General features: G+C 38.7%; 1 protein-coding gene across 2 annotated transcripts in view; it reads right to left on the minus strand.

The window, feature by feature from the left end:
* The window catches only part of Cpne4 (copine 4), a 535814-nt gene that overhangs the window by 144853 nt on the left and 372117 nt on the right, over positions 1-18844 (minus strand). For both annotated transcript variants that reach the window (XM_087186153.1, XM_004834230.3), the window contains exons 4-7: positions 15007-15078; positions 12077-12151; positions 3654-3737; positions 445-534 (exon numbers count right to left, since the gene is read on the minus strand). In XM_087186153.1, coding sequence (XP_087042279.1) covers positions 445-534; positions 3654-3737; positions 12077-12151; positions 15007-15078 — 321 coding nt within the window. The remainder of the gene's footprint in view (positions 1-444; positions 535-3653; positions 3738-12076; positions 12152-15006; positions 15079-18844) is intronic.

Below are 18844 nucleotides of genomic sequence, written 5' to 3' on the forward strand. Positions count from 1 at the left end.
GAAGAAGACCCACTCTGCTCATGAGGCAGCTGACCATCTGTACCTGCAGGAGTGAACATAAGACTAACCTAAGGCTACTTAGATATACAGAATCACAAACTAAACAAAATGGTTTGCTTTAAGCTACTAAATGTTGGGGTAGTATGTTATGCAACAACAGATAATTGATACAGAAGTATTTCATTTCTAATAACTCACAATTATACCCTGAAGTTATCACCACAGTTTTGTTTCTGAGAAGTCATAGAGTGTTTCATGACATTACACAGTTAGGATTTATTTCAGGTTATTACATGAGCCTCAGTGGCTCTTCAGGAAGATGCTAAAAGGTGAGAGGCTGAATAAATGCAACCAATAGTTCTGGTTTCCTAACATTCTTGAGAAGAAAGAGAAGTGTTAAATATATTTTTAAAATCACTTTTTTTTTTTATATTGATTTCTGACCTTCAGCCGGCGGTCTGGATCTCCACTGCACAGAGAATTTACAGATACTTTGAATGATTTCCAGGCTGGGCTTAAGTTATTCATCACAACCTGGGAAAAGAAAGAGGAGTGGTGAAGGGGGGAGGGGAGATGACTGACGTTTTCACATTTTAACTTGAAAACTGTTTGAGAAGCTATTGTGATACTTATGAAAAGGACATTTGCTGGGAACAGGTTCCTTAATGGAAACTTGGATGAGTAAAGCTTTTAAGGGTACCCACTAAGCAGGTTATTATGGGCAGAACTCCTGTGGTCACTGGCCTGACTGTTTCATGAATAATGACAACAGTGCTGTCCTGCATGTGGATACTGAGGATGATCCCTTCAATACTAAAAGGACTGGAACTTAAGAGGTGAGGAGGCCTCTGGCCCTTATTGAAAATGGATCAATCCCCAGTCCAGCTCTGTAGGAATGTCAGTCCAATGCCATAAATTCCCTTCCCTTGGGTTCGGCAGAGGCAAAGACTCTTGGCAAGGATGGAGGATGAGGCAGAACAGTTCTACTGCTAAAGAACAGGATGATATTTGGTAATCTGTGACCTTGAGTCACATCAGATTCTAAAAAGAAGCTTCTAGAAGAAAAAATCCTCAAAGCATTCTTACAATAGCTAATCCTCATCTCATAGAACATTGTGGAAAGACACAACCGGGCAGTTCTTCAGATTATGAACTAAGTCTACAACATAGGAAAACCTTGGCTAAATCCTGCCCAAGAACTGCTCTGAGCAGTCTTGTCTTACCATCATCCTGGTTCAAATAATTCAGTTTGGTTTAGTATGTGTAAGTGGCTTCTCTATACCTAGCATTGTACTATAAAGCTTGGGGCAGGGGTTCCCAAAGTATGGTTCCTGGACCAGAAGGTGCTACATTACCTGGAAACTTTTTAACAATACAAATTCTTAGGCTTCACCCAGTCTTATTGACCAATTCTTTGTAGGCAGGTCTCCTAGGTGATTCTGATACATAAAGTTTGAGGACCACTGTTCTAGGTACATATAGACAAAGTTAAATGGAATTCTGTCATATTGATTTTTCTTAGTGTTTAAAAAAATTCTCTATCCAAATAACATAATTGTGGGGCCGTTGGCCAAGGGTATGCATGAGATGGATATTCAGAGATAAGGGACTTTTGGAGCCACATGCCCAAAACCTCCTAGAATGGATGGTTGAGATTAAAAGATACCATAGTCCAAGTAGTCCTAACCACAAGTCCAAGTAGGATCAAAACACATTGACTTAAGGAATGAATGCTCTGGCCCTCTCCTCTCCATATCCCAATTTATCAGTTAGATTGGCCCTAAGATCAATCATGTAACAGACCACCCTGACCTTTCCCTGTCCTTCCTCTGTCCCCTACAATGAATTCCTGCACAGATGTCCTTCTTTTGTCCATTATCTTTGCTTCTTGGTTCTATCAATAAAGAGCAACAGAAGCTTCAGTTTGGGCTGCCTTCATGATGCTCTCATGCTGAGGGGTCTTGGATAATTGCCCTCTGGGCCTTCTTGGAGTTTGAACTGGATATTGATTCCCAATAATCTCTTCTCCTTTGTGTCGTGTCGCAGATGTGAACTGTGACGCATAATGATTTTATGAGTGATTCCTTCTCTATTGAACTTATTAATATAATCATAAATTACTGATTAAATCATGGATATATTATTAAATTTATTTAATATGTTAAAATAGAGAAATAATGTTCCTCTGTGACTCTATCTTGTCTTCTGATACCCCAAGGACGATCAAAGTGATAGTGAGAAGGAAGAGCAGACAAAACTGTTTGGGTTAATTTTAATTTCTCACCTTTTCATGAAAATGCTAAGAAATAAAGATGTGTTACAGCAGCAGTTTTGAAAAACTCAATTATCAGAATAAAATTTCAACTATCAATTTCCTCTGAAATTTAAACCATGTGTTTGTGAATGTACATGTGCTCCTGTTTGTGCTTTCCCAGGAGAATTATTTTGTGTCTACTGAAAAACCAATGTCATGTTGCTTGACTGACTGGAAAACATCACAATCAACATCTCTCATGAAACTTTAGGAACCTCTTGACACTGGGGTAAGAGTCAAATTTATAGAGATGTTTGGGAATAGGAAAATTTACCAACACTAATAATAAAAGAAGTGCTATCAGGAGCAAAGAAAAAGATCTTGTGAGAGAAGAAGTCCAAAAATATGTTACTGATAGCCTTTCTTTCCAGTTAAAGCTGCTGCTCACTGACTGGACCAAAAGTATGAATGAATACTACTGAAGCTTTTTCCTAAGATTTAGTTACTTCTCCTAAAAGTTTATTGTATCAAAAGAATCTTTATATATAAAAGAGACTGTATTCAGTGGTGATGATATTCAAGGTAACTATGGTAGTAGGATTTTAGTTTATTCCCTAAGGATTAAGTTCCAGAGAATCACAATGTAGTAGATGCATTATCTGTACTCAATTCCATTCATTCATTCATTTTATTAAACATGTTTTATTAGATTCCAATTGTATGCCAGATGATATCCACAACTAGCCCATCCAAGACTATTTAATTCTGGTCTTCCTTAAGATGTCAGGAAAAGTTTTCCTGACTGAAGCTTCAACTCTGTTGCTTTTTGAAAATAAATTTCACTTATACTATCATCCCATGAAAATCATGGGAGTTTCTCCTTTCTTCATCACTGCAATATACCCACAAAAGGCTCCTCTCTCAGCTCCAAATGACTCACCACAGCTATTCCATTTCCTTCTTATTAGTGCACTACAGAATCTCTTTTGGACTGGTTTGTAAGTAAAATAAAAAAGTGAAGATTGGGGTTAGTTGCTGAATGTGTATATGAAAAAGTAGGTAGCAGGGGTTAGTATGAGAAGATGCAAGGTTTGGGGCCAGCTGGAGAAAGAAGAGAAAGGGTGAGAAGGAAATCTTGACCAAATGGCAACTGATGGGGTGGCTTAATAGACGCGACATCAGTCCAGTGGATGTACTTTCCCTGGGGAGCAGACTGGCTTCCAACATTACAGGAAATCTTAGAGTCAAACAATGTCTGAGGATATAGCTCAGTATAAAGGCCCTGGGTTCAATCCCCAGCACTACAATGAATGAATGAATGAAATTTTGAAAAATACAAAGTGTTTCTCAAAACAGGTCAATTTATAATCACAGGAGTAACTAATACGACTTTTCTTACCTCAGTTCGGTGCACAAGCTGCTGAGTTGCATCATCATTCATGCGAAAAATTTCCAGAAATGGGTCAGATTTACTGAAGAAATCCTAAACAGATAAATAGAAGTAAGTTTTGCCTCCTGCATTTGATTTCAACCTGATCAGTTGGGGAGATTTAATCAACATGACTCAACCCTGGCTTTCTATTGTCGACAGAGGCCAGCTCCTCATCTCTTCCTGAACACGTGTGCCTGTTCCACCCACACTCTCCTCTCCTTGCCCTGTGATCAGGCACACCATTCTTCTTTGTTCTTCATCCCCGTGGCCCACCCTTTGCTAGAATAAGGAGCTTCTAATGGTGGAACCCCAAGGCATTCTTCAAACATCAGTTGAAATTCCAGTTCTTTGAAATTACTACATCTGATGTTTTAAACATGTTAAGCCTGTATGTCCATCAACAGATGACTGGATAAAGAAAATGTGGTATTTCTACGCAATGGAGTACTACTGTGCCATAAAGAAAAACAAACTTGAGTCATCTGTAGGAAAGTGGATGCACCTTGAGAATTTAATACTAAGTGAGATGTCAGACACATAAACTTAAATATCGTAGGACTTCTCTTGTAATGAAAAACCCAAATTATAAATAAGGAGCAAAATAAAAGATAATAGGAAGTAGGGAGATAGATGTTTTTCAAAGGGGAAGGGATCAAGAGATGGAAGGAGGGGAGGGAAAGAGGGAAAGGGGATGAAAAAAAGAATGAAGATGTATTATGTACATATGAAAACTCCACACAGGGAATGTAAATATTATGTATTGTAAACACGTATCAATTTAAAAAAATGTTATGAAGCCTATATGTGATGACTATAGTATCTAGACCACCTAAGGATCTGTTTTCATTATCTGTTTCTTGGTTTTGCTTCTTGTTACTTTTTGAATAAACACCATGTAAGAAAAATTATAAAGGTTTTAGATGAATCTTTAGCTTTTAGCAAACAGTTGGTGGTGGTGGGAGGGGAGTCCCCTAAATTCAGTTAGGATTAAGCTATACAGAGGCTGGATTTCTTCAGAAGCCTTTAATAAAAAGCCCAATGTATTTCTGATTCCTTAAGTCCTTGGGTTTAGTCTTTAGAGTGCTCTAACTGAAAGCCTTAGTGTTTACGAAGGCTGCTCCTCCTTGGCCAGTCTCAATGTCACTTATATTTGTGAAACTCTCCAGGGCTTGGTTTAATCTCCATTATCTCTTGGCTCTAGGCTTTCCTTCAACTTCCTTCATGCTGCTATTTGCCAATCTGTGAATGTCATGGGAGGATAAGCCCCTTGGATGTTGAACTGATTCTCTTCTCTGAAGCATCCTAACTCTCTTAATTACCTTGAATTCTGTTTTTTCTTTCCCAGGCCTAGGAAGTAACCAGACTGGTGTTCAGATTCTCTGTTCTTTCTAGCTATTTTCTGATGGGGTTCCCAGCCTCTATATCCATGCTATTTCAGAAATCAGCTTTGGGCAGGAAATCTGTCCAGGACATCTGAATCACTTCCATGGCTTTCTCTTCTTCCAGTTTCTTGGCCCTCAGATCTGACTGCCTTAGGACTTTCAAACAGATGTCTCTTTTCTAGTGCTTATAGTTGTTTTCAGTGGGAGAATGATGTAAAACAAACAGGAGCTTCATTACTGAAAGAAGAATCGATCTACATCCTTCTTGTACATTTGATTTTTGCCCAGTATATTATAAATTCTCAGAGAAGAGGAACTATATTTTATTTTCCTTTATATTCTTGCTACTTCCTTTGCATCTTCCATAGTGTCTAGATTTTAGGACATACTGTTATAGTGTTCATTGAGGAAGCAGGGGGCCACTGGAGAATTTTGAGCAGGAAAATAATATGATTGGCTCCCTAATTAAGACTACCCATCTAGAAACTTTGTAGGATTAACCAGATAGAGAGAAGATGGGAGGTGGAATAACTCTCTTCCTCCCTACCCAATCAGGAACTAAACCCCATGCTTTGCCAACACCCAGTGTTTTGAATATATCTTTCTGCTCTAGTTCTAAAAGTACTGGATTATCACACTTTTACCTTGTCAAAAACCCACAATATCTGCTTTCATCACAAGCCTGCCCCACAGACCTGGTCTCTTCCCACAGATATCCTATTTCTTTCCCAGACGCACTTCTAGCTGATTCCTTTCTCTATACATTTAGCAAGACATTTTCTTCTCAGGCTTCTTTCTATTTCTACACTCATCTTAAAAAAGACTGGAACCTCCCTCTCTGCTCCCTTTCCTGGTAGATGTGAACCACATTAGCTTGTTCCTGTGTGCCCTGGGGCTCCCTCTCTACTAGCTCAGGCTTTGCCTCCTTAAATAAATTATCAGTCCCTCAGGGAATGAGGTTGTGAATTATACTCAAAAACTGCTGACCACAGTGGAAGAACTCTATCAATTACTGTTCCTTTTTATTGATAATTTAAAACTTTTGCTATAATCATTTTATTTAAAAATAGAAAATATAAAAAATACAAAGATGACAAAAAGGAGAAGAAAAGAAACCATAAGCCTACTCATAATTCTGTACATATCTTCTAGAATCTTCTTTAGAATCTGATATAATTTTCTTTCTTCCTTTAAAAATATGTATATGTAGTCATCCTCTGTGTTCAATTCAGTATCCTATTCTTTTCATTTGGTAATACATTTAAATGCTCTGTTTTACTTCATATTCTTTGTAAAATAGGGTTAGCATAAAGTTGATGTCTGGAGGGCACAGAATAAATTAAGCAAATAAAGACCAAATAGAGTCCCTGCCTTCGAGTATCTGAAAATCTAATATGTAGCACATTAGTTTTAGAATTCCTTTCAAATCCCAAATCCACCACCTATAAATCTGGATGGTCTTGGAGAAGAGATTTAATTCCTCCAAGTCTCAGTTTCTTGCCAGTAAGTGGGAAGAATACCACTCTTTGCCTCATAGTGGTGTAGGGAAAGCAGAGAAACTGATGCACATGAATCTGGCACCTGGCACATGCTTAACAGTCAGAAATACTGCCTGCTATGATTATTAGAAGACAGAATGCAGGAAGACACTTTGTAAAGCACTATGTAAATATCAAGGATTATTACTATTAAGGGGACATCTGATTTCAAGAATCAAAACAGCTCACAAGCAGCTCAAAAACATCAAGTGTACATTCAGATATTTATAGCTTCCAAAGAACAACTCTAGGTCTAATTGTATGGTCACTTTATTCTGGAATTCTCAGCTCTCTTTGCTTGGCCATCAGCATTAAAATGGCCTTTGGGACAATTTGGTGAAATGAAGATCAATGAATTGGGTATTTTACTGAAGTTCTACTGTAGTGAAATTCTTTAATATCCTGGAGACCATAATACTCTTCCATATGGCCTGATATAAAGGATATTTGGTCAAGTGAGAAGGTGGAATAGTGGACAGTAGAAATAGGAAGAAAAAGGGCAAAGGGGAAGAGGAAGTGGGAGGGGTAGGGGAAAGGATAGAAGGGAATGGGATTAATATGAGAAAATGAAAAAATGGAAACAAAGTCTTTGTAAATAGGGAGGGATGGAGGGGTTGAAGGGAGGGCAGGGGGAGGGGGAAAAATAAGAACCAGGAGAAATTATGTAAAGGTGCAAATTTCCAAAGATGAATGTCATTATATTGTATACCCAAAATGTACCAATAAAATTAAATTTTAAAAAATGAACAAACAGTACAAAAAAATGAACAAACAGTAAAAAAGAAACTGGGAAGGGAGTGGTAGAGGCACAGAGAGAAGTCAGATAACAGATGCCAAAATACAGCTAGGCAGAAATAAATTCTAGTGTTCTACAGCATAGCAGAGTAACTACACAATTTATGAGATATCCAAAATAAGTAGAAGAGAAGCATCCTAAGGTTTCCAACACATAGAAATGACAAATATTTGAGGAGATAAAAATACTAATTACCCTGATCTTCCTTACACACTGCATCAATGCATCAAATTATCACACTGTATTTTATAAATACACACAAATATTTCACTTCAGTTTAAAAAGAAGAAACAAAGAGAAAAAAGTGAAACAGTGCATTTCCATGATAGTAATCTCAAAAATAAAATATTAGACTTTTGGAATAAATTGGATGAAAGATGCAGAGTCATATCCAGAATATATAGCTTATTAGCCCACGACTTTGGGCACATTTTTAACTTCATTATGCTCTATTTGTAAAATGGAAAAAATACCCACCTTTGGGAATATGGTTATGAGCATTAGAGATAATGCAGATTAGATACCTGACACCTGCATGTTGTACATGCCCAACAATTATGATTTTCTATCATTAATGTAGACTGGGTCACTGTTCCCAGGCAGGTATATGTGAAGAGAGTAAAATCACAGCACAGAGGCCATATGGCTAGCAAAGTGTGAAATTTTACCATCTTCCCTTTTACAAAAAAAGTTTGCCATGTTCTACTTTGAAGACAGATTTGCTTACTTATACACCACTCCATCAAATTAGCTTCAAAGCAGCTGTAATGGTTAATATTACAAATGTGGAGACCACCAGTGTGACAACCAGTTTCAGTACACCAATGTGAATACCTGCTCAGGAAAAGGAGGGGGAAAAATACCTTGTCAGCTTTAATGCTCCAAAGAGATTATTATATTCACATCTCTATTTGTTAGATTGTTAAGTGGTTGCTAATGTGACAGATATGCCTTAGAAGTTAGAAAGCCTCTCTTCCCACTAAGTGGATTGTGCTAATTTTAGATAAATAAGTTATTTCTTACAAACCTAATCTATTTTATATATTGGGTCTCAGTGAAGGCCTCTCAGATTTCAGAGACTACAGATTTCCATTCTGGATAGATGGCTTCTAATCTGCTGAACAGCGTTGGAAAAGTTCAAATCACTGCTTCTGTCTAAAGGAAGGAGACATTTCTCAGTCATTGTGCTGCAAAAGTACTAAGTGTTCCCTATGCACCATCCAATAGTGGTTCTCAAACGTTGGTCTTGGTACTTCTATATATTCTTAAAAATTATTGAGGACCCTCCCTCTCAGAATTTTTGTTTATGTGTGTTATATCTAGTAATATTACCACATTGTAAGAATGATAAAATTTTAAAATATTCACTTGTTATATTAAAATCTCATTACATAATAATAAAAACAGCATTTTAAATGAAAAATAATTATATTTTCCAGATTTAAAAATACCGAGAATGATATTATTTTACATTTTTGGAAATCGATTTAGTGACTGGCTTAATAGAAAGCAATAAGATTCTCATATCTGTTTCTGTATCCAATGTCTTGTGCTATTAAGTATCATCTACCCTCTGAAAAACTCCACTGTTTATATGTGAGAATGAAGAAAGAAACGAATACCGTGGTATTATTATGGCAATTGACTTAACCTCATGAACTCTCCTGAAAGGATCTAAGGATTTTGAACACCACTTTAAAAGCACACCCATACCTTCCTTCTCTGTGGTTTCATTTTTTCCTAAAATACATGGCAAAACTACCATGTCTCCTACACATCCTAAGCACAATTTAACATCCATCTTTACTCTTATTTTAGACAGGCAATTGATGGAATCCCTCTGTCACTGGTATTATTGAGTGTAAATATATGTGGCTTTAGGTAGGAAGACAGCTGGGTTAGAGCAGTGGCTTTCAACTTGAGGTACTTAGATAACAGGTGCTGCCAAAGTTACTGCAAAGGGGCTGAGGGTTCAGATCTATCACTCTTGTCTAAAGCAGACATGGCATACTTTCCCACATTTTCATGTTGCAGTTATTAAATGTATTTAGAAATCAGTTATTTTCATGATATTCATGAATGCAATAGAAAACAGAGAACTTTATCTCACAGTGGCTTTTACTGATGAGATATTTTCTCAATTAATACATATGTTCCACTACTAACAATGTAAGTAGCTATAAAATTGCTTAATGCTAAAAGCTAGAAAAGGGTCCTCTTTGAGAACCTCTAGAAAATATTTTTTCTGTTTGTAACATAAAATAATTGCACTGCATTATTCTGGTTCTATCACAAAAACATTTTGGCAAATTGAGTTTTCCAAAGATGACCACCACAATGTTTACTGTCCATATGCTTCAGTACAATATGACTTTGCCTGGAGTCTAGCTCTCCTCTCCTAAATCTGGGCTGGCCTTATGACTTGTAACCAACAAATGCAGTTGAAATGATGATGCATGTCTTCCAAGGTAATATCAGAAACGGCCATGAAACTTCCACCTGCTTTTCTTGGGATGCTCTTTCTAGGACAACCAAGGCACACTCTAGGAAATATGGTTCCACTAAACCACCACATAGGTACACTGGTTGACTGTCTCAGCTGACCTAGACTTTTGGCCACCCATGTGCCAGGAATGTGAGTAAAGCTAGCCTACACTCTGTAGACAAGCTTACCTGCCATCAACATCATAAGGAGAAGAAAGATCCAGTTGAAGCCTGACAGATTTTTTTTTCTTTCTTTTTTGGCACCAGGGATTGAACTCAGGTCCTCGCGCTTGCAAGTCAGGCAGCAGAACCACTGAGCTAAATCCCCGGCCCTTGACAGAATTTTTGACTCCCCAAATCACTTGATACAATAAAATATTTGTTGTAAGTCACTAGGATTTTAGGTGGTTTGTTAGGCTGCACTAGAAAACCAAAGCAGTGGTAATGTGTCCTTGGGTAAGTCAGTAGACCTTGCTGAGCCTTCGTTTCCTGAAAAACTTGTGTGAGCTGATCTTCATGATATCATCTTATACCCTGATTCTGTGACTTTGGTCTCTTTCTACCTGAGGCCATTTACCACCAGTCAAAAATGGAGTAAGGGCCTCTGCTTTGTTTTCTGGATGACCAGGAGTCTGAAAATTACACAGTCCTATTGTGAATGACTGGGGTTCTGAGGCTGGTAGTGGCTACAGCCTTGGACCATCAGTTCAGCCAGTGGTAGAAATTGTCATTAGCACTGAATGAAGAGCTGCAGAAGCTCTTTCAGCTCACAAGGAAGTATTCTTCTAACTAAAGGGACACTGTTCAAACACCTCAGAGCTAATGGTCCCACTAGCAAACCTCCAAGTCCCTTTGCATTGCACTGTAATGTAAATCAGTTGCTTGGTACATTAGAAGTACTTCAGAGATGACTAAATGGAAAAAAAAACCATTATAGGTTATTAAGTGAGTATCCTAAAACTGTTACATACTGAGGCAACGGTTCTTAATTGAACTGGGGAAGACACTGTAGAGCAGTTTTGGGAACTCTTCTGAAACTCGAGGAGACAATGAAAGAGAAGAAGCAGAACAGTTGAGGGAGGTGAGAGTTAAAAGCTCACTCCCAATTGGGCATGATGGTACATGACTGTAATCTAGCACTCTGGTAAGCTGAAGCAGAAGGATAGCAAGTTTGAGCCCAGAATGAGCAACTTAGAGACTTAGTGAGATCCTGTCTCAAAAAATAAAAAGGTAAAAAGACTTACTAGTAGGATGCAGTGGCTGTGGACATGTGCCTCGAAGACCTGCAGCCACAGGGAATGTAACTGACTGAGAGTTACAGACTGCTGAGCTCTGAAATTCATCCTTGCATTTGCACTGTGGCCAGGCTTCAGGGGGCTGCTCCCAGCCAGTCACTGAGTGCAGATGGGATATTAAAGCAGGATCCTTTCTTGGAGATGTGGGATGTCCCGGAGGCTGACTCTGGCTTTAAGACATCCTGAAACTTCCTTAGTCTGTGTGTCATTCCAGGAGCTTTCCACCCATACTTTGTTCCCTTGCTTCTTCATTCATGGTCAGACATTTTTTTGCGGGGGAGGTCTGTTGGCTTTTTCCGACTTTCTCTTTAAGTTCTCCACACAGACATTTTTGCTAGTAAAATCCTTGCATATATAGTTGTGTCTTGGTGTCTGTTACTCAGAGGTTCTGGATTAATGCATACAGTGACATTAGACAAGGTATTTTGTCTTTAAATCTCTTTCCTTATCTGAAAAAGTGTTAATAATTCCTGGTACATGGGGCTTTGTGCAAAGGACTGGATGTGATATATATGAAAAGCTCTTATCCCTGTAATTGCCAAACAGATGTTTAATAAATGTCACTCTTCTTCCTTTTCACGTCTTCTCTTTTCTCTTATAATGTCCCTTACAAAGGGGTTAAATCAAATTTTCTTGTGCATCTGACCTATGGCATTTGGAAACAAATGAAGTCTTAATGTAATAAAAATGTCCTGTTTTAATTACAGTCCCATCCCCTTCTCATTAACTGTTTCTCAATTTGGGAAAAGTTTTACTTTGCAGACCTCTCTGTAAACTTTGATCGGTTTAATAATATGGGTTGAAAGGATAAAAACAGCTGCAGGGATAAATCTGATTAAACCATGTGTGCTAGCTTTATTACTTCCTTCAGTAAGGTTAATGCCAAACATTTTACCTTGTCATCCAATTTCCGTGCATTGAATGCAAGCTCTACATAGTCGTCATTGCCAGATAATTCTTCAGCAATCACCTAAAGGACAAAGCACACATCAGCTACAGTGGGAATGGACCAGAAATCTATGAGCCAGCAAAAATCAAGGACAGATGTTGGTCAAGGAGATTTTCCACAAATCTAGTGACCATGGCACACTATTTCCAGGTATTAAAGGGAATTCCCTAGAAGAGACAGCACTAGATAACTAGACTTCTTTTTATGCTAATATGAGACTATGAGAGATAAGACTATGAGAGATAGAACTCCCAATAGAAACATATTGGGAGCAGCAGTTAGGAAGAGCTTTTTCCTTTAAAGGTCACTTGGTATTGGATGGTACCTCCACGAATAACTATATATATATATATATTTTGTTCCTACTTGGGAAATTACAAAGTGGTAAGAACAGTAATAGTTCTCTATTCTTTGAGTCAGACCAACAAGGAATGTGGGAATAAACTGATCTCTGTCTATTCCAGAACAATGGTTGTATGGTTGTCAAAGAAATATTCTAATTCTTATTTTGCAAAAGACTGTCCTTGAGCTTTCTGAGACAGAGTGAGAGTGAGAGGAGGGGGAGAGGGAGAAGAAGATGGGAGAGATGGGGAGAGAGAGGGAGGGAGCAGGAGAGAGAACATAGGATCTAAACCCTGAGAATTCCTGATAAAAATCTATAGTAAGTTAAAAGATAATACAGTCTAAGAGGCTCTTTCATAAGTCACTTTCCAACATATAATAGCCAGTGAATCTCAAAGCCTTGGAGCAGAAGTTTGAAAAAGGGAAAAAAACCCAATAACCACAAAATCAGCAAAAATCTGGAGGTCACTCTAATTGTATATAGGTGAAATCACATATATATATAAGGCTAGGATTTTACTGTGTATTCAGAGACCACAGCACATGAACATCCATATCAAATTGATCATTTTGGGATACTAAAATTTAATTTAATTGTATCTCCATTTTATCTGAGCTCAACTTTTCTATTATCTGAATACTCACCGGTAGGCTCTGGAAAACTTTAAGTTATTTACAGTTAATGTTAAAGCTAAAAAGGTTGTCTAAAGAGTGACAGACTAAAAAAAAAAGTATGAGCAACTTACAATTTAAAACTTGAGTCCAAGTATATGGGAAAAACTCAAGAGCCTTTTAATAATTCAGGAATCCTATTTGTATTTTTTTATTCAGTTCTCTTTTGTTTCTTAGTATCTTAGTGACTTTTACACTGCATTTGAGTGGTGGCTCTTAGCTATTTTGTAGTTACAGATACCTCTGGAAAGATAATAAAAGTTATGATCTTTTCTAGCCGAACAGGCCTCAAAAATCTCACACACATTTTCAGGTATTTTGCTGAAGCTATTTAAGCCAATGTTTTGACACAAGGACCTGAGATTAAGAGGAGTATTTAAATATTTAAAAGTAAAAAGAAGATTAAAATTTTGCATATGTATATAAAAGAAGAAAATTTCTAAGATGTCTTCTTAGTAAACAGGCAGCAACATTAGGTTTTTTTTTGGGGGGGGTCCCTCCTAGGGAAAAACCTATGACAAATTTCATAAAGGGGTTGTAGGCTTTGGGGGTGAGTCTTTGGTTTTGTTTTTTTGTTTTTTTTGGTACCGGGGATCGAACTCAGGTCCTTGCACTTGCGCAGCAGGTGGCGAAACCACTGAGCCAAATCCCCAGCCCGGGAGTAAGTCTTTGGATCCATGGTTTTTTAGAACACTGTTAGGGTCTTAAAGACTAGTTGATTCATTATTGAACATGGCACTCGGAAAAAAGCTTCAACATTGCAGTGTCATTTAAAATATTCAAGCAGAAGGGGCTAGGGGTGTAGCTCAGTGGTACTGTAAAGTTAACCCACAGCATCACAAAAATAGAAGGATAAGTAAAATATTCAAGCAACAAACTCAGGTAAGTTCATATGAGAATGGCCATGACTTTCACTACTGGGAGCTCTTTTGAACTTAAAAAAAATTACTTTGCTTAAAAAGAATAAATCAGTCACTCTCAAATTAAAAACGAGTGTTAAAAGAAAGGAATGTTGCTTCCTGGAAATTAGCCTTCCTAGCAATTTGAATTTTGCTTTCTCTCTGCCTCTCTGTGTCTCTGTTTCTGTCTCTGTCTGTTTTTCTCTTTTTCTCTCTCTTCTCTCCCACACACATACCTAAATAGATATACTGTTTTCTCTACCTTTCAGAAAAGCTCTCATATAAGATGGTAAAGTACCAGAATGAAACTTTAGTCTCCTATTTAGAAATACTTTCAGCATTTCTCAGTAGAACAACCTGTGATACTAAAAATGCTCTATACTCTGCACCACCCTATATAGCAGCACTCAGTATATGGCTAGTGTGACTAAAGAACTGAGTATTTGCTTTAATTTTAAGTACTTTATTTCCTTAAATAATCACATGTGTCTAGTGGCTACTGAATCAGACAGCATAGTTTGAAACTGTGTAAGAGGAGTGTTAAGTGATGGACTGTCTGCTTCTTAGGCAACAAAATAAACCTTGAACTAAATGTTATTAAAGAGACAGGTAGCTTTGACAATATGAAGACCCCAGGCAGTTTCACATTCTTCGTATGTTCAACACCACCACACTCTCCTCTACTAAAGTGTATTGCAATTGCAGAAGTGCTTAGTAGAAATGAGTGACCTCACTTCCAAATACTTTGCCTTTCCCATTTTTCTTCAGGGTAGAAGGATTGAGATTACATTGTCAGGAAAGGGAAAGAAGGAAAACACACAGAGGTGACTGGGACAGCTCAGCAGTTGTAGCATGGACTCCCAGTAGGCAGAGAGTCTGCTTCTAGGTGTGGTGTGGACCAGTCAGTCCACTGGGTACCACAGCTAGGCAGAGGCTGCAGAAAGGGTGTCTGGGAAGGCTCACCGTGATGGAGGATTTCCCTGCTGTGTTCCCCTGCTTCAGCAAAGACTTGGAAAGCTTTCTCTGGGAGACAATCTGCACAAAAGGAAACAAGAGGAGGAGATAGTAGTCATATAACTACAGCTCTATTTTTAAACTTTTTCCTCTACAAAATTCTATATTCCACAGCTCTGCTTGAAAATATGACATCTATGTCTGTTTATATTCCAACATTCATCCATAGACCCTCTTAATACAGGTTATTCCCTCCTTTCCTCCCTCCTACAGTCTATGCCACAAGAAGATGATAATAATAACTCAGTCAATTCAATTAGGAGGTGGCTTAATTTTTGCTGAGGAATCTGTATCAAAATTAGATGGATAATGTTGAAATGCACATTAAGATAATGTAAATGAATCTTGGAATGATCTCAAATTATCACCAAAGCTTCTTGCAAAGTGGGGGATGGGAAAGGAGTCCAGTGTCTAAATATGCAGCTTCTATGTCTCCAAGTTCTAGAGTTCTATTTTTAATGTATTCATTAGGCGGCTATAAAGTAAGTCATCAAGAAACTGATGTTCAGACAAGCTGACAGGAGTAATTGGAGTCCTCTTCACAATCCACTGTCAGTGGATACATGCAATGACAACTTAAATCATTTTCACAGTGGAAACTGTTTTTAGCAGAATTTGCCCATCCCTTGGTTTCCTTCTTTCATCCCTTTTGAAAAAGAAGTTTGGCAAGGCACTGAAGTCCAGATGGGCATGCCATTCATGGTTCCCAAAGCAGGAAAGGGTTAAAAGAATCAAAGCCATGCTCATTCTTAGGGAACAACATAAATCACTGTGGTGGGTAGCTTCTAGATAAGACAGTGTCCAGTGATCCTAGCTTCCTGGAATTCATGCTATGGTATAAGTCCCTGCCCTTGAGTATGGGATAGACCCAGGGACTTGCTTCTAACAAGCACAATACCACCCAAATGATGAGATAGCCTTTCTAAGAGTAGGTTATGCAATGCCTTTCAGAATCCACATTGTCATTGCTCAAAAAAAAGCAAGGGATACTTACCCATGAGAACCTGGATAGTTTACTCTCTCCACTCTTATCTATCTGGAAACACCAGCATTTCCAATTGCAGGGTGTAAAGAGAATGCTACTATGTACCGACTCCTGCCTTTTGTAAATGCCAAGAATTATTCTCAGGAAATGGGCATTTGGTTATACAAGTGTCTAATCAAGTGCGCAACAAAACAAACTTGTTTTATACTCTCCACCCATCTCAGCTCCAAAGAATGAGTAAGAATTAGAGTTTCAAACTTTTCATTGTAATAATGATAGACAAGCAATGAGTTGTCATTGATGTTGCCATTCTTAGGACTACTCAGCAAAAATAGCAGGGATGCCCAGCTGGAGTGATGAGCTATAGAGAAAAGCCTATTTGTTGCAAACCTCACTTGTCATGTATGCTTTGTTGCTTCTGAAACAATTGCACCAGGGTGAGAATAACCTTAGGTCTTATCAGTGAATGAGGAAGTTGGAGTGACAAGGACTTATCCTGGCCTCAGCTGACATTTGAGACCAACAAATAGTAAGTTCTGCCCGACATTAAGACTAAAGGGCCTGCACTTGTCAGAAGTCCTCTAATTTAATTCATTTCACCCTATAGTCAGGTCACAGCTGCAAACTTTAGCATTCAACAAATGGGTGAATGTAGAGGGAGGAAATAGAAATTGGTACACTCTTTAGCAAGGTTAGGCCAGAGGAACATCAGGACCACTAGGAGTCTGATCTGCATCCACACATTGGCTTGGGGCAGGAAGCCTTGTTTCTCCTGCAAAGTGGACAATAGCTTCTAAAGGCAAAGGTTCCCATTTTTTCTCAGAATTTCATTTAAATGAGTGAAGAATAAAAACATTCAAGAAGTATACATTCAGATGAACTTTTCCCCAAAGTATTCCAAATAGGCATTTTGGAGATTAGATGGTCATTTTTCATAAAACTGTTAGTGAAAATATCTTCAGTTTTCTCTTTTTGGCGGGGTGGGGGGGGATTGCTTGAAACCTGTTGTAATAATAAATACTTACTGAACACTTTCTCTAGCCTAGGCACTCATTCTGCAGATATAGGGCTGAACAGAAACAGACTGAAAACTCTTTCACTTTATTTTACAGGCACATCTCTATTCACCTGAAAGGATAATACCCAAAGCATGTAATACAGAACTTGCATTTCTGAAAGAGGTAGGTATATATTAAGTTAAAAAGTCTGAATAAATTTTGAAGTCTAAGGATTAAAACAAGCTTAACATCTCAACTGCAGGATATCACAGAGCTTTTGTTGTGAATCCCCCAAATAATTTTTTTTTTATTAGGGATCGAATTCAGTACCTTGTGCTTGCCAGGCAGGCACTGCACTGCTGAGCTACATCCTCAGCCCAGTGAATCCTCCAGGACAAGCATCTAGTATTCATTCCTTACACACATTTGGCCCCAGAATCCTTTGGTCAAGCAACATCTCTAGTGTTTTGAAAACTACTACTAAACATAGTGTGTCCACCATTACAGAGAACAACTAAGGTGCTCTGTTAGCTCACTGTAGTAGACAGCAACCTGACCAGAGCCCCATAAGCCTTCCTCCTACAGAGCTGCTCCAGCTTCCAACAGCCACATCCACCATCTCTTCATCTGAAGGTTTTCCTTGGTATCCATGCACAGCAAGCTGGAAGTAAGGAGAACCAACCCTCCTCAGGGAAGATCTCAACCAATGATTGATGAGTTTGGTGCATAAATCCCCTAGCTCCTTTGTCCTGGGGGCGAGGGGGGACTCAGAGGTGCTGGTTCCCCACCAATGTCTGAGTTTCTTGAGATGAAGCTCAAGTTGCTGCAGTAGTGATTAGTTAGAAAATGACCCTTTATTTTATTGTCTGTTTTCTCCTTTCCATCTCACTTCTCTTCTGTCTCCTGGGTTTTCTTTTGCCTCACAAATAATGGACTTATCCTCCAGTATCTGACTGTTTCTGGAAGAACACAACCAAGACCCTTACTGTGTCAGATAATATGTGGGACACACCACACGTTACCTCACTTCTTGTTATTGAATGCTCAAACTCTCTCTTGTCCCCAAGCAAATGGGATGAGGGAATCCAGCCTTTCAGACATTAAAGGGTTCAAGATAATAGTGCCGTGGACTGAATTGTGTCCTTCCCCAAATTCACATACTGAAGTTCTAACTCCCAGTGTGATTATTTGGAGATAAGGTGGCCATTAAGGAGATAATTAAGGTTAAGTGAGGGTATAAGGGTGGGGCCCCAATCTAATAGGACTAGTGTCCTTATAAGAAGAAAATGCTACTGATCTGTTATTACAAAATCTCAGGACTCATGTGCAGAACAGCTCGAAGCCCTGCACATGGAATTCTTGTGAGAACTCTAGTAGGTTTTTTTTGGCGGGGGGGGGGGGTTGGTTTTTTTGGTACCGGGGATTGAACTCTGGTCCTTGGCTTGCGAGGCAGGCAGTGGAACCACTGAGCTAAATCCCTGGCCCTCTAGCAGGTTTTTGATAGGATGGCCTAGACCTGACTTCAACATGAAGAGTGGATGGTACAAAAAGGATGCTCCACATTGAGTTTTTGCCACTTTGTTCCCTCTGGCATGGTGGTCCACCCTATAGCATGAGGGTGTACTTCTTTTCCTATTTTTACTTGGGCCAAATTTGCTCTGCAGAGCCTGTTTGCTTTCTTACGTTTAACAGAACTTTTCTACGAAGAAGAAGGAGAAGGAGAAGGAGGAGGAGGAGGAGGAGGAGGAAGAGGAGGAGGAGGAGGAGGAGGAGGAGGAGGAGGAGGAGGAGGAGGAGGAGGAGG

This window comes from Heterocephalus glaber, unplaced genomic scaffold (genome assembly GCF_053883595.1).
Source record: "Heterocephalus glaber isolate CG9 unplaced genomic scaffold, H.glaber_assembly_v1.0 deba00001504, whole genome shotgun sequence".
NCBI classification, from domain to species: domain Eukaryota; kingdom Metazoa; phylum Chordata; class Mammalia; order Rodentia; family Bathyergidae; genus Heterocephalus; species Heterocephalus glaber.